Source organism: Garra rufa, chromosome 12 (genome assembly GCF_049309525.1).
Source record: "Garra rufa chromosome 12, GarRuf1.0, whole genome shotgun sequence".
Classification (NCBI taxonomy): Eukaryota; Metazoa; Chordata; class Actinopteri; order Cypriniformes; family Cyprinidae; genus Garra; species Garra rufa.
In genome coordinates, this window is record NC_133372.1 from 20,893,737 (window position 1) to 20,911,101 (window position 17,365).

Here is a 17,365-nt window from a genome sequence, read left to right on the forward strand (position 1 = left end):
GACTGCTTTAAAGTAAAATCAGATGAAGTGTCATTTACTTCAGTAAGAACAGGTATAGGACATAGCGTGGGGACTATCATCAAATGCATATGAGCTAATATACCCTTCACAATATCCTCAAAATTTTCACCACTGCTACTTGCCAACTCTTTTTGTTCGTTGAGGTATGTTTGAGTATCATTTCGTCCAAGGCTCTCAACATAAATATTCAACAAAGCTGTTACATAGAAAAATATATCATGGTTATTCTTTGCTTGCTGGACATATGGAAGCATTGTCTGAAGGGTTTGCACTGCCAGCCCAAAGTTGAACACAGCTATATAGTTTCTCGCAAAAAACAATCTTTTCGTGTCTAAGGACATCAATGTATCATCACAAGCCAGAGGGTGTAATTTGGATTTGTCTGTGCATGTTTTTTTTTTTTTACTTTCAAAGGTTTGGTGCCCATCTACTGCCATTATATGACTAACAGACTGCAACGGTTTGAGTTAAAAATCTTCGTTTGTGTTCTACTGAAGAAACAAAGTCACTGTAACGCCTAGCCAGCAGAGGGAGCCATCACCCGAGTACTGACTGAGCTCAGCTCCCTCTGCTTCCTCTCTGACCACCTCCTGTTTGATAGCTTTATAAGCTAACACAACCTGCTCCCCGCAAATATTGCCAGTTTACCTGCCTTACCGAGCGTTTCTCTGATTATTGTTCTGGACTGTTTACTGTGTATTACCCTGCCTGTTATATTTGACTTCTGCTTCCTTGGAATTACCACTTTACCACGTTTGCCTGATTGGACTAATGTTTGTGTTCGGACTCTCTGCCTGTCTACTGACTAACGCTATTTGGATTACCCTTTGGCACGTTGACAGATTGGACTGCTCTATTGGTTTTGACCCTTTGCCTGCCTTCACGTTTATGTATGTTGGAAACATCTCTAAATATCCGCATATGGATTTTACCCCTGCTTCCGTGCACTCCTTACAGAATACTTTGCCTACCATGAATCCAGCTTGCAAGCAGCGTTTGCTTACCAAAGCGATCTCCTCAAGAGTTATCAAGAACAGCTAACCAATCTTCAAGCGATCAACGTACATCTGACGCACTACATCCGCTTGCTCCCCACACCAACGCTAAAGACGGTAAGCCTCGCTCTTCCTGATAAATTTGATAGGTCTGCAGAACAATGTAGAGGCTTCCTTCAGCAAGTGAGAGTGTATTTCGACCTCCAAGGGGAGAAATTTGAATCGGAAGAGAAAAAATATGCTTTCATGATGACGTTGCAAACTGGCAGAGCCGACTGGGCAGCTGCAGTTTGGGACACTGATCCACAGCTAAGAACCTGCATCGATCACTTCATCTCACAACTCAAATAAGTTTTTGAATACACTGCTGGAGGCAAGAATGCAGCATCTCAGATCCTCCATCTGTCTCAAGGTAATCGCTCCACAGCTGATTATGCCATCGAATTCCACACACTTGCAGCTCAAAGCGGATTTAATGATGTCTCACTTAAAGCCACTTTCCAACAAAGCCTCAATGTCGACCTCCAAGCTGAACTCATTTGCAAAGGGGAAAATTTGCCATTTTCTGATTTTGTTACCCTCTTCATCAAGATTGACAACCTGATGAGACAGACACCCAAGTGGAAGAATAGTAAAGGAACCCCTTAATCATCCACAACCCATCTCTCTAAATCACCCTCCATAGAAGCCATGCAACTTGGAATTTCACGACTGTCCGAACATGAGCGGAGACTATGTCGACAACTCAATCTCTGCTATTATTGCAGTGAAGTAGACCACCGCAGCGATGGATGTCCTCACAAACCCTCTTCTACTCACTGGGTGAATATTGAACATTTTGCTCTTCTTCAAAATAAGTCACTCATTCTACCCGTCACCCTCAAGACTGATCACACTACCGTTGAATCTACAGCTATGATCGATTCAGGAGCTGCACTCAATCTGATAAGCCAAGTCATCGTGGAAAAATACGGACTACTTACCCAACCCTGTGTACCTCCCATTGAAATTAAAGCCATCGATGATACTTCCATTGGCAAAGGTATTACACGCCGAACCAACACCCTTACTCTCACTGTTGGACTGTTTCACTAAGAATCCATAACTCTCTACATTGTCAATTCTCCTCGACACAACATTATTCTCGGACACCCCTGGCTAACAGCTCATGACCCGGACATCTCCTGGCATCATGGTGAGCTCATTCATTGGTCTCCCTTCTGCTATCAACACCGTTTGTCTGCTGGGCCCCAACCTTGTCTAACCACCAGCATAGAAAGTCCAGAAACCAATAAGACTATTCACATCCCGTCCTTCTATCAAGATCTCTCTGAGGTATTCAGCAAGACAAAGACCTCTTGTCTCCCACCTCACCAATGAAGGGTTCAGAGACCTCCTAAATCAATATGTAATCACATACATTGCCGATATTCTCATTTATTCCAAGACTGAACAGAAACACATCACCCATGTCCGAGCCGTACTATCCAGACTCCTTGAGAACCAACTCTACGTCAAAACAGAAAAATGTGAGTTCCATGTCAAACAAACATTGTTCCTTGGATACCAGATCAGTCACCAGGGAGTAAAAATGGATGACATAAAGGTTAAAGCAGTCACAGAATGGCCAAAACCCACCACTATCAAGGAACTCCAAACTCCAATTCCTCGGATTTGCAAACTTCTACCGACGTTTCATCTGCAACTACAGTATGGTATCTGCTCCCCTAACATCACTTCTCAAAAACAAACCCAAAAGGTTAAACTGGACGGAAGAGGCAGATCATGCATTTGCATCCCTCAAAGAAAGATTCACCACCGCTCCCATTCTAAAACATCCAGACCCCAACCTACCATTCATCCTAGAAGTTGATGCTTCAGACTTTGGAATAGGAGCAGTACTATCACAACGGCATGGTCAACCAGACATGCTCCTTCCATGTGCATTCTTTTTCAGAAAACTCACCCCCGCAGAAAGAAACTATGCTGTCGGCAATAAAGAACCCCTTTCAAGTTATCACCGATCACAAGAACCTGGAATACATCAAATGTGCCAAACGTCTCAATCCACTTGTTGGTCTCTATTCTTCACTCAATTTCATTTCACTGTCACTTATCGACCAGGCAGTAAGAACAGTAAGGCAGATGCACTTTCCCGACATCACGACCCATCCACTAACCACCTCACCACTGAACCAGTCAAACGGCCAGGTGGAACGCCTGAATCAGGAGATTGGACGATACCTTCGCACATACTGCCACCGAGAACAACATCGTTGGTCAGAATTCCTGCCATGGGCAGAATACGCCCAAAACTCAATCACTCACACATCTACGGGTCTAACCCCCTTTCAGTGCATCCTTGGTTTTCAACCCCCCTTGTTCCCGTGGTCTGGTGAATAGGGTTGGGTACCGAAACTCGGTGCCAATACGGCACCGGTATCTATATGACCGGTATGTATCGAACCAAAACAGAACACGAATTTCGGTGCCTCATTTTGGTGCCACTTAAGTGCCTGAACTGTCTATTGAAATATTTGTCTTCTGGTGCTATGACACGGATGTAAGAAGCATTGATGTGCTAAAGTGTGGCTATATTTCACGAGAAATGATTCAGACACCGCGACATGCAGCAAATGTTTTACAACAGTTGTGTGTAAAGGGGAAAACACGTCAAACTTAATGAAACATTTGAGGGCACATGGAATAAACTTGAAAGCAGAGGGATGTACCGTGTTTGACAGTTGGCGAACATCAGCTGGCACTATCAGCAGGGTGCGATTTGCTCTAGTCTATGCATCCCCACCTCTGCTGAATTATTTTTATTCCCGGTGGGGATAAAACATCCCGAAAAGCTCTCCTATGTCCTGATGTAAATCGCCTAAATAAATTTTTTCACGACCAGTGCTTTAAAGTCCTGTTATGAATCAAATGATTCACAATACTTGCTTTTAAGTTTCGTTTTGAATCAAATGATTCACGATACGCACATTGAAGTTCCATTCTCAGTCAAATGATTCGCGATCCGATTGGAGTGCTTCGAAACAGTGAATCATTTTGCGATGCAGTGGTTTACTAATTCGTAAATAGTTTCAAAAAGCTCTATTTATACTTTGTTCACTTTCTCTATATAATTTATTCGTTGTTTGAAATGAAATCATTACAATTAATAGGCCTAACTTACAATGTTTTTTATGAAATTGTGATCACATTAGACAGTTTTCGTATTAAAAACATTTCATGACATGATACGTAACAGACGTAACAGATTACACTAACAATTTGTTCAACCTCCAACCTATAGGAAGAGAAAAAAGGTTTTCAAAAGCATCCCCCCTCTGCCCCCTGGTTTAGACTAGAAGGGAGACAGATCTGACCACTAGGTATGCGCACATCAATCTAATGTTATTTTTATCACACTGTACAACAATAATACTGTTTTTGTATTATAGTAAGGGCTAAGTTTAGGGTTGTGGTAGGTGTAGACGTTAAAACAACACAATCAATTAATTAATTGTAAGTAGAACAATTAATTTCATTGTTAGTTTCCGGTCTGAGCTGTATCCCTTCTAGCCACAACCCTGCCCCCTGCCCTAGTCATACCAGGACATGCAATACGTCAGAAGAGGTGTCCTATTTTGCCAGAGAAGGCAAATATGGTAATATTTATGCAAAAGATTTGCTGAAATTTGAAGCTGTTAAATTATTGTAGTTGGGTTAGGTGGCTTAGGTTTTATTGTTGTTGTGTTTTGTATTTACTTAAATATTAATGTATACTTTAAACTTTTAATATATTTTTCATTTTAAAGAACTTTTTTGTCCAATAAAAAGATATTCTTGTGTCATCCACCATTTTGTGGCTTTTTTTAAAAGTATCGATTCAGGCACCGGTATCGAAAAAACCCCAAACGTTACCCAACTCTACTGGTGAACCATCTTCGGTCCCCGCAGTGGACAAATGGATGCAACGTAGTGAGAGGGTGTGGGACAGCGCTCACGTCCGCCTTCAACGGGAGATAAACATCAAGTTGACACAGTATGAATATTTTAATCTGTGTATTTTATAAAAATATTTAATATGTGTATCCAGCCAAAATATTGGTCTAAAAAAAGATCAGTATTTCCTTTATGTTAAGGAATTTGATTGCGGCCCTGATCAGAAAGACTGTGATTTTTCAGGTCTGAAAACGTGAGGCACACTGCACTGCCTTTTTTGGTTGACTTTTTTTATTTAGAAATGACCAATGCGCTGTGGTTTTTATGTTGCTAGGCAACCACAAAATCAGCTGCCCTGCCCTGCTTTAATCAAAAATTATAGCGAGTGCTCTAAAATCTTTGGTTTGTTGTTAAGTAAACTGTCATTGTCAGGGTTGTGTGCAGGACGAGACGAGACGAAAGACAAGATTAACAATTAACAATCCATTTAATATAATACTTCAAAGGATCAATGCAGGAACAGGCAGGTACAGGCAGGAACACACATCACAAAACTTTAAAGACCGACATGAACTGAAGATACAAACAGACTTTTAAAGGGTGACTAGATGATTAAACACAGGTGACACAGATGACTAATAATTAAACACAGGTGATGGGGATGACAGGCTGATGAGGGTGAAACCAAAAATGACAACATGACAGGGGGAGACCAGATGAACAGACAGGACTGTGACATTACACCCCCCTCCGAAAAGGCGCGTCCTCGCGCCGTGGGGAACAACAAAAAAAAAAAAAAAAAAAAAAAAAAAAAAAAAAGAGAAGGGGAGCGAAAAAACAGAGTCCATGTGGGAGGAGGCTTTGGCGGAGGACGGCACCCCTGGAGGGGGACAACAAACAAAGTCAACAGAGTCCAGGGGGGCGACGAAGGTGGGAGGAGCCAGGGAAGAAACAGGAGGGACCCGGAGCAGGAGGCACAGAGCAAGACCCAGGCCACAGCCATGAAGATCCATGGTGGAGCCGACGGAGGGAGGAGCCATGGTGGAGGATGGGCTGACGACTCCAGGGGTCCGACCGACAGAGGCAGAGCAGGTGAAGGATGAGCCCGAGGCGGAGACGGAGAGCCGAAGATCCTGGGCGACACCGAGGATCCGGAGGGCCAAGGCGGAGCCAGAGGCTCTGGCGACCAAGGCGGAGGCGGAGATCCAGAGGGCCGCGGTGGAGCCGGAGCGACAGAGGACTGAGGTGGAGCCGGGGGGAGGGAGGAGCCCAACGGAGCCGATGGGACGGAGCGACGAGGCGTAGCCAGAGGAGTAGAGTCCGTAGGCGATGGCGGGACGACAACCGACCAAGGCGGAGCCGGAGGGACGAGGAAGCCCGGTGGAGCTGGTGGGCCGACGGGCGACGCTGAAGATGAGGGAGCTGAGAGCCGTGGTGGAGCCGCAGGGTCGGAGGGCCGAGGCGGAGTTCTGGACTCTGAGGCTGGAGGTGGAGATGAGGGATCCTCCAGCCGAGACGCCGATGGAAGCTGGCAGACCTGCGGCGAGCCCACTGCACAGATGGAGGACTGAGGGTGAGCAGGGGGGTTGACAGGTGACAGCGGGGTTTCTGGAAGGCTGGATGGAACCAGCAGAGATTCAGGATGGCTGGACGGAACCAGCAGAGATTCAGGATGACTGGACGGAATCAGCGGAGACTCAGGAGGGCTGGACGGAACCAGCGGAGATTCAGGACGGCTGGACGGGACCAGCGGAGATTCAGGACGGCTGGACGGGACCAGCGGAGATTCAGGACGGCTGGACGGGACCAGCGGAGATTCAGGACGGCTGGACGGGACCAGCGGAGACTCAGGATGGCTGGACGGAACCAGCGGGGATTCAGGATGGCTGGACGGAACCAGCGGGGATCCAGGATTAGGCAGAAGAGGGCGGGTGGGTGGGAAGTTCAGGCAGGCCAGTGTTTCTGAGAAGAAGTCTATTAAATCCCCAGAGTGTTGCTCAAGCTCACCCCCAGTGGTGGTGCAGTGGGCAGGGCTCTCTACCGCCCTCTCTTGCTCCACGCAGCACTCCACCGTCGCAGATGTAGAGGTCGGCTCACGCTCTTGGTCGGAGGTTTTGATCCCATCGGCAGTCCATACTGTGGCCGCTCCGGGCTCAGGCTCTCCGTCCGCGGTGAATGCGGGCTCATACTCTGCATGTCGGGGTGATGTTTGGCTGGGCTCTGGGTCTGGAGTGGGGCTGGTGTCATCCTTCGCGGTCAACGAAGCTCTGCTGGACACCAGCACCCACTCGATGTAACCGGCGAGGCTCTCTCGAGGACCCTCCCCGGACAGCTGCGCTTTAGTGGCGATGTTAAGTCCTGCACGGAAGAACGTGCACAGGCAGCGGTCCGGGTAATGCGTCATCGGCGCGAGGTACATAAAGTCACTTATGTGGTCCTCGAGAGAGCGGTTCCCCTGCTCCAGCAGGATGATGCGGACAGCAGGGATATTCATAAGGGAAAAAAGATTAAATAAAACAAACACTGATTCAAAAAACGGAAAAGAAACGCAGGGGAAGACGCCGTGAACTGTTTTGGGTCGGTCTTTCTGTCAGGGTTGTGTGCAGGACGAGACGAGACGAAAGACAAGATTAACAATTAACAATCTATTTAATATAATACTTCAAAGGATCAATGCAGGAACAGGCAGGTACAGGCAGGAACACACATCACAAAACTTTAAAGACCGACATGAACTGAAGATACAAACAGACTTTTAAAGGGTGACTAGATGATTAAACACAGGTGACACAGATGACTAATAATTAAACACAGGTGATGGGGATGACAGGCTGATGAGGGTGAAACCAAAAATGACAACATGACAGGGGGAGACCAGATGAACAGACAGGACTGTGACAGTCATATTAGCAGAAACTTTAAAAAATATATGTAACCCAGACTCAAATTACTTCATTTCATAACAGGCCTCACAGGTAACAATTAGTGCTGTCAAGCGATTAAAATTTTTTATCTAATTAATTACATGGTGTGGCAATTAATTAATCTAATTAATCACATTTAATTGCACGTCCATACAGACATTTCAAGAAGCAGTTTTTTACCATTTATTATGGAATACAAGCCTATAACCAGGGCTGCACATAACTTTTTTTAGCCTGGTTCTCATAAGAGTACCTGGAGATTTGGTTTGGTCCTCACACTACACAAAGTGTGACCCATTAAATATAAATAAATATAAAATGAATAATAGTGATTGTAATATCATTTTTATTTTTTCAATAAAATAGTAAACAAAATAATAAAGTTATTTGGAGTGTTGACACAGTATAAATATTTTAAATACTTTCATCTTTTTGATTTGGAAGGTAAGCATACATACACACACAAATCAGTGTTGAAAAGCACAAACCCAAGCCAAAAACTAAAGTTATAAACAATATTATGCATTATGCAACATTATATACATAACATCCTAATTAAATAAATAAATAGGAAAGTTTATTTACATTTAGGATTCACTGTAAAAAGCATTTCAGTGTACTGAAAATTAATGCTATCATTAATGACTTGTTTAGGATTAGGTTACTTGTGTCACAGAGGTGTTAACTGTTTTGTGTCATTTGACAATATTTATTATATATTTTATATCTATATTGTAACTGCAGCATGTCAGCTTAGAATGCAAAACCACTGGGTTCTCAGCTTCCGTGAGTTTCTGACAAGCTATGCATGTGACCACATCTTCCACAAGATGTTCAACACACACTAGTCATACTCACACAGAGCTGTGAAGATGGTGTGTGTTATGAGATACAGTTTTCTACTGATCAGTATCTGCTTAAGAAGCACCTCATGGGCAGGCTCAATGATGAAAGGTATGAATATGTATATGTATATACATTTTGCTTTAAATTTCAACATTTAAAAATCTTACTTTCATGGATGCTAGATCCTGCAGTAGAAAATGTTTTGTTAAAAAGGTGTTACATGTAAATGTATTTATGAATGTGTATTATAATAAATGTATTTAAGTTTTAAGATCTCATTAGTTGTCTTTCTCAAACACAGTTACAACTTTAATCAGAGCTGATGGGAATGAGGTGATCGTCCAATGCGCTACTGATAAAACTTCTCAAGATGGGGTGTACATGTACAAACAAGGAGCAAGTGAAAAGATGCAGACAGTCTTTTACTATTACAAAGACAACACTTTTACCCCTAAATCACCAATGTGCAAAGACAAAGTCAAAGTAAATGGAACATTTCCCACCTTAAATGTCTCCTTTTTAAATGTAAATGTCACAGACATTGGGCTTTACTGGTGTGAATTTAATTTGGAAGACAAAATTACAATTGGCACAGTCACCTTGTTATGGATCATAGGTAAGTGTATCACACACTTCATGTAAATGTTTTTTATAACATGGTGAGTTTATTGTGCTTAATATGACTGAAACACATGTATTTAGTGTGTAAGCTATGTTAATGAGAAACTCCTAATTAAATACAGATTGAGAAGTGCAGCCATTTTCTAATTAATATTGAATGTAAAACTATATAGATAATAGCTCTAATTCTCTGGCCTTGATTTTCTCTTCTATCTTAGAAGAAAAAACAAATAAAACAGGAGAAGAAGAATGTAAATCCTTCAAAAACAACACAGCAGAAGGAAAAAATGAAGGAAAAGTGTGCACATATAATGATTCTTATAAGACGATCCTTGTCTTGTGTGTTGTCATGTTGCTACTGTGCATCAGTGCTTTTATCTTTTTGATTTGGAAGGTAAGCATGCATACACACACACACACAAATCAGTTTTGAAAAGCACAAATCAAATGCAAAAACTAAAGTTATAAACAACATTATGCATATATCTGAAATGCATTACAGAGGTATGCTGTTATATGTAAACATGCAATGCGCAATAATAGCTGCTTTTAATAGTTTTTGTGGTTTGGTTTGTTGTTAAAAATCTGTTGCCATCTAATTGTTTTGCAATTCCTACACTCTGGGATTTTTCTGGGATGTTCCGAACACTTGTGTTTCTCCAAATAAGTGAAAGCTTCACATGCAAAATTAGTTTTGGCGTGTTTAAAGACCACAGGAAACTTTTAAAATGGTGCGCAAAAGTCTAGGGGCCCTGCAATTTGTTCTCAAAGTATTAATTGTTTTTGACATTTAGCAAAAAGTGCAAATAAATAGATGAACAACTGATAATAGAAAATGATACGAGCCTTTTGTTCATTTTGGTTTTGTAAATCCTTAAGTGGAAGATAAATGCATTTGTTGAGTCATTTGTTGAGAGTATATCAGCATTACGCACACAGAAGTCATAGAGCTCAAATCAAATACCAACCTATTTTTTTATTTAACCACAAAGATTGCTTTTATGTCTGACTGGTGTGGCGAGGCGTCTGCCCGCCCCCCTAATTTTCATCACCACCCCGTCCCGTATTCGCCGCCCTTCTCCAGGCTCCCGACGGGAGTGGGTGTGTAGGGGAGAGGAGGGGCGTGTAATCGGCTCGGGCTGGCGGCGTGTGATGGGGACACCTGATGTAAATGAAGCCTCATCACCGCCGCTGTTTAAATCCCGAGCGCGCCTCTCCTCGGGAGACCGGTCTCTTTCCCCCGTGCATGCACGCTGGTGTCCTCGCGGGTCCAGGAGGGGGTGAAGAGGGAATCCCGCGCCACAAGAGTTTGGAGAGCCGCCGGACCCGCGGTCCGGTTGAGGCCGCCAGAAGCCGCCGCCCCAGCGCCGGACAGCTCGAGAGGGATGAGCCTGCCGGAGATGCCGCCGCCCTAGCACCCCGGCGCTAGTATGGAAAGCGCCCGCGGCCGCCGGACTCCGCCCCTCTCCTGGACCCTTCCCCTCTGAACACTACCGTTCCGTCACGCTGCCCCAGCACCCGAGGACACCAGACTCCCCTTTTATTTTGGACACTGTTTTACTTTATGGATTCACTTTCCCTTATTTTCTGTTTAATAAAAGCCTCTCCGAGGCCTGACGCCACACCCACTGTGTCTGTCGTTTGCCCCTCCCGCCACAGTGGTGGAGAATGCGGGCAAGGCGGGGCTTAGACAGCGCAGTGGGCAACACCTGATGACGTCATCCCCTCTCGCTCGCCAAAGCTCGTGAAGACCCGGACGGGGACGGAGAACTACGGAGACGGCCTCCCAGCCGCAAGAAGGGTAAGTGATGTTTCAGTTAGTCACTTATCCTGCGGTTGGTTGAGGCTGTCGACTAATACCGGTTTTTCTGTCCCTGTTCCGGTACGCGGCGAGAGGGAGCGTTGCCTTGGAGAGGAATCCCCGCCCACTCCGACCGCTGGAGCCTGGATGAGGAAGGTAGCACTCCTGCGTGGGCGGCGACCTTAGGACGGGGATGTCGCTTGGGGGGGGGAATGTGGCGAGGCGTCTGCCCGCCCCCCTAATTTTCATCACCACCCCGTCCCGTATTCGCCGCCCTTCTCCAGGCTCCCGACGGGAGTGGGTGTGTAGGGGAGAGGAGGGGCGTGTAATCGGCTCGGGCTGGCGGCGTGTGATGGGGACACCTGATGTAAATGAAGCCTCATCACCGCCGCTGTTTAAATCCCGAGCGCGCCTCTCCTCGGGAGACCGGTCTCTTTCCCCCGTGCATGCACGCTGGTGTCCTCGCGGGTCCAGGAGGGGGTGAAGAGGGAATCCCGCGCCACAAGAGTTTGGAGAGCCGCCGGACCCGCGGTCCGGTTGAGGCCGCCAGAAGCCGCCGCCCCAGCGCCGGACAGCTCGAGAGGGATGAGCCTGCCGGAGATGCCGCCGCCCTAGCACCCCGGCGCTAGTATGGAAAGCGCCCGCGGCCGCCGGACTCCGCCCCTCTCCTGGACCCTTCCCCTCTGAACACTACCGTTCCGTCACGCTGCCCCAGCACCCGAGGACACCAGACTCCCCTTTTATTTTGGACACTGTTTTACTTTATGGATTCACTTTCCCTTATTTTCTGTTTAATAAAAGCCTCTCCGAGGCCTGACGCCACACCCACTGTGTCTGTCGTTTGCCCCTCCCGCCACACTGGTCATTGATAGATTTCACAGTATGTGCTGCTAGCAGTTATACACCACAAGCAAGTGTCGAGATTCTTGTGAACAAGCTGTTGCTCCTTGTCTCGGTTCCAAACAAAGGTCCTTTTGATCTTCTCACTGGCTCTTAAACTTGTGTCTGGTGTCCCTTCTGGACCACCATCCTCTGATAGGGCCCCTTTTACTGTGCCCATGTTTACTGGAACATTATTTTCTTATATTCATTTTGGAAGCTGAAGAATATTTGATATTTCTTTAAACAAGTCACTTCTTTTTGTCATCCTTAGGTGAGAGGGTCTTGGAGGAACAAGAAATACAAACCATCAAATAAAACCTCAGACTCAGTTTACGAAGAGATGAAACGGAGCAATTTGGATGCGCCGCCCAGTGTATGCACATTCATCAACCCCGACTATCAATCTGCCAGGCTACTCCGCTAAATATCTGTGATATAGACCCGGTTTCACAGACAGGGCTTAGACTAAGCCAGGATTAGGCCATAGTTAAATTAGGACATTTAAGTCATTTTTATGAACATGCTTAGAAAAAAAATATTACTGGCTTGCATCTTAAGACAAAACAATGGCACTGATATATTTTAAGATCAATCAGTGCATTTGAATTCATTATTCATTTTTCATTTTAGTCTAGGACTCAGTTTAAGCCTTGTGTGTGAAACCGGGGGATAGAGTTTAGGTTACATGACTCGCTATTTGGATTGGCAAATGATTTTGGATTGTATTCTTTCAAATTATTTATTGCTCATATTTGGGTTTATTATTTTCATTTTTTTTTTCTGATCCATCTGTCAGTTCAAAGAGAGAGAAACATAATTCTTTAATTCCATGGTTATTTTTAATATGCTGTGCGAAGAATTTTAAATAGTTTAAGTGTGAAGAAGAAAAAAAAAAGATGCAGCAGTTAGGAGATATACTTAGCTGATGGACAACAGAAATGTTAAAGACCTCATTTGTGGTCTGGTGTGCATATGCGTGTGCAAAGACCTCAAGAATGTTGTGAAGTCCCTGCTACTTTCAGTCTCATGTAGGCCAACAGTGAACTGACTAATGGAAATAAAGTACATCTTATTTTACTCTTTTCATAATAATGATAATCAAAGCTATTTTGTCTTATTGCAAATTTTAAACTAAACATGGTAAAAAAATGGTAGGCTACTAGTTTGCACAGTGTGTATTTTACTCTCTGATGATTTCTAAACTTCCTTTGCTGTTGTGGTCATGTCTTCCTTTCTTTAACCTTTAACAAGTCACATTGACATGTTTTTCGTGTTGACTAACAATGATGAAGTTTAAAAAGGGCATTAGTTTAAAAAGTGCAGATGTGACTGTATGTATTAAAAGAGCACATATTATGTAAAATGCATGTTGTTTTACTTATCTTGCAACTTGGTTGCATTTTTAATGTATTGTAATGTTTTTAAAGTAATGTTTATATGTATTTGATTCCGTATATCGTGTTCCTGATACAAGTGTGTCTTGTCTCTGTATTGCACAAAATAACATTGTAAAATAAAATGCAACAAAACATCTGATTAAATAAGTGTCAACATTATTTTAAACCACGTTAGGTGGATTTCTTATACACTCATGTTTTACAGTAATATGCTAATACAGTATATTACCAACAAATCCTTTAATGAATTCATTACTGTATGTGACATTCGAATGACATTACACTAACTGTTGTAAACCATGCTGTAAAAAATGAGTCATTTTACTCTGCATAAAGAGAAAAGACAGAGACCTCTTAACATATAAAATAAACAGTAACACTTTGCAGCAAGGTTCCTTTTGATCATTATATTTAATGCATTAACTAACAATGAGCAAATATGTGTTAATCTTTGTTATTGTTAGTTAATAAAAATACAATTGTTTATTGTTAATCTATAGCTCAGCTCCATTAAATCACATTGCCTTTAAGGTGGTTCACTTTTATAACAAAAATTTACAGATAATGTACTCATCCCCTTGTCATCCAAGATGTTCATGTCTTTCTTTCTTCAGCCGTAAAGAAATGGTGTTTTTTGAAGAAAACATTTCAAGATTTCTCTCCATTTAATGGACTTCTATGGTGCCCCCGAGTTTGAACTTCCAAAATACCGTTTCAATGCAGTTTTAAAGGGCTCTAAATGATCCCAACCGAGAAAGAAGGGTCTTATCTAGTGAAACGATTGGTTGTTTTCTAAAAACATTTACAACTTATATACTTTTTAATCTCAAACGCTTGTCTTGCCGAGCTAGACAAGACGAACATTTGAGGTTAAAAAGTATATACATATTATTATTATTTATAAAATAAACCAATGTTTTGCTAGATAAGACCCTTCTTTCTTCGGCTGTGATCGTTTAGAGACCTTTGGAGCTGCATTTTGGAAGTTCAAACTTGGGGCACCATAGAAGTCCACTATATGGAAAGAAATCCTGAAATGTTGTCCTCAAAAAACATAATTTCCTTACGACTGAAGAAAGAAAGACATGAACATCTTGGATGACAAGGGGGTGAGTACATTATCTGTACATTTTTGTTCTGAAAGTGAAATAATTACAACTTTTGATTTTAATAATGTATTAGTAAATGTTGCCATCAGTATTATTTCATTGTTAGTTTATGCTCACTAATGTAGTTAATGTTAGCAAATGGAACCTTATTGTAAAGTGTTACCAAATAAACTGTTAATAAATGTATATAATTTTAAATAACAGCAATTGATACAAATATATTATTCTTTAATATTCTTGTGCATGTTCAGGAGGATATCATGCCACTTTAACACAAGCTTACATGTAAGATTTTCATTAATGTACTATAACATTCTGTATGGAAAAGCAATTTTTTTTTTTTTTAACTGTAATATGTAGATATTTATCATTTGAAAAGAGTTGCGATTTTTCAGATGAAGTATGAAGGACAGATATGAAGTACTAGAAACAGTTTTTAAATTAGGCCTACTCTGCAATGCTCATGCTTGACCAATCAGCCATACATAGTCCCCTACACAGGGGTTCTGTGGTCTGAGACACTTCCTGTTCATCTTCCGCTTTTTTTTCTGATATATATGCTAAATGTATTTGACCACACCAGATCTTTTATTAGAGTAAAATAAGTTAGTGCCCAGTCAAGATAAGCTATCCTATTTTTAATGTATTCACACTTCATACTAAATTGTTAAGTGTTATTTGGTTGTGCATGCAAACAGAAGTGCTGTGCATGTGTTATTATTTCCAGTTACATTTTTGCAGAGATGTGGATTATTTTGCTTATTATTTATTTTATTTTAGAATCAAACACACTTTTTTTGCATTACTATTATATATAATTTAGTGTGTTTATCAAGCAGTTTTGCTTGAGGTGGCATTTGATCACCCACAATGTTGGAAACCCTCGACTCATCAGGGATGTATTAACTGAGGGGAGAACGGGGACAGGGTGCAAAGGGCCCATCTCTAGCAAGTTGACTAACTCTCACCCACAAAAGCATACAAGAAAATTACTATTATGTGGTTCTCATTGAGCAAACCATCTTGTGTTACATATGTATAGCTTGCAGACAAAGGGTAACAAGTATTTAATATCTCCACACACCATTCTGTTTGGGGTTTGCATGTTCTTCCTGGTGTGGGCTTTTACTTGAGTGTTCAAGAGTGGTTTCAAATAATAGCAGAGGTCAAAGAAATGGAAAGACTCACATATATATTTAGACTGCAAAAACAAGTCTATGAGAACAGAGGAAATGGTCAGCCTTCTCCTCTGTAGAATAGATGTTTGTACTTGAAAGCTTCATAAAGTGTGTATGGATGTAATGTATTGTCAGAGCTGGGAAGTAACTGATTACACATAATCTGGATTACATAATCAGATTCCAAAAATTAAGTATTAGAAGAATTTTTTTTTTTTTTTTTTTTTTTGTAATCAGACTACAGTTACTTTTGTATGGATTACATTATTACATATCATTTACACAATAGCAATCATTTATTAATAATGTATTGATTCTCCCTAATTTGTCTTTTTCATCTTTTAAATTGTCTTTACTAAAATAGCCTACTGCTTGTATACATTTAGAAAGTCTTCTCTTCACGGATAAATCCTGGTTTTCACAGTACAGGGCAGATGGCAGACAGCGTGTATGGCGTCATGTGGGTGAGTGGTTTGCTGATGTCAACGTTGTGTGACCCATGGTGGTGGTGGGTTGATGGTATGTGCAGGCTTACAACTAACACAGGTGCATTTTATTGAAGGCTTTTTGAATGCACAGAGATACCGTGATGAGATCCTAAGGCCCATGTTGTGCCATTCATCCACAACCATATCACCATACCCATACCCATACCCATACCCATACCCATACCCATATGCCACAGCCATATCACCCTGCAGCCCAAGACCGGTTGCTCACTGAAGCTAAGCAGGGTTGAGCCTGGTCAATACCTGGATGGGAGACCTCCTGGGAAAACTAGGTTGCTGTTGGAAGAGGTGTTAGTGAGGCCAGCAGGGGGTGCTCACCCAGTGGTCTATGTGGGTCCTAATGCCCCAGTATAGTCACGGAGACACTATACTGTAAAAGGCACCGTCCTTCGGATGAGACATTAAACCGAGGTCCTGACTCTCTGTGGTCATTAAAAATCCCATGATACTTCTCGTAAAGAGTAGGGGTGTAACCCCGGTGTCCTGGCCAAATTCCCTCCACTGGCCCTAGTCAATCATGGCCTCCTAATAATCCCCATTCATTGAATTGGCTCCATAACTCTCTCCTCTCCACCTGTAGCTGGTGTGTGGTGAGCGCACCGGCGCCGTTGTACTGTGGCTGCCGACGCATCATCCAAGTGGATGCTGCACACTGGTGATGGTTGAGGAGAGATCCCCCATATGATTGTAAAGCGCTTTGGGTGTACGGCAATACACAATGAAAGCGCTATATAAATGCATCATTCATTCATTCATTCATTCAACCACCACCTCATGTTGCTGGTAGCTGAAAACATCCCAGTTCTTACATGGCCAGCATACTCACCAGACATGTCAGCCATTGAGCATGTTTGGGATGTTCTGCATTGGCGTATACGACAGCGTGTTCCAGTTCCTGCCAATATCCAGCAACTTCGGACAGACATTGAAGAGAAGTGGACCAACATTCCACAGGCCACAATCAACAACCTGAGCATCTCTATGCGAAGGAGATGTGTTGCACTGTGTGAGGCAAGTGGTGGTCACACCAGATACTGACTGGTTTTCGGACCCACTCCCCCCCCCCCCCCCCCCCACGTCCAAAGTACAGTAGCTCACTGTTTCAAAACCAATAATCCACTGCCAGGACATTTGAAGACTTTCTTG

General features: G+C 42.9%; 1 protein-coding gene across 2 annotated transcripts in view; it reads left to right on the forward strand.

Annotated features, from left to right (window-relative positions):
• Nucleotides 1–13,559, forward strand: part of LOC141347311 (uncharacterized) — a 48,639-nt gene extending 35,080 nt beyond the window's left edge. Inside the window, exons 1-4 of one of the 2 annotated variants that reach the window (XM_073852321.1) lie at nucleotides 8,749–8,830; nucleotides 9,024–9,338; nucleotides 9,562–9,737; nucleotides 12,298–13,559. In XM_073852321.1, the coding sequence (XP_073708422.1) occupies nucleotides 8,749–8,830; nucleotides 9,024–9,338; nucleotides 9,562–9,737; nucleotides 12,298–12,450 (726 nt within the window). In that variant the 3' untranslated portion in view covers nucleotides 12,451–13,559. Of the gene's footprint in view, nucleotides 1–8,748; nucleotides 8,831–9,023; nucleotides 9,339–9,561; nucleotides 9,738–12,297 lie in introns of those variants that run through there. The other variant, XM_073852320.1, reaches the window with a different exon arrangement.
• Nucleotides 13,560–17,365: the final 3,806 nt, after the last annotated feature.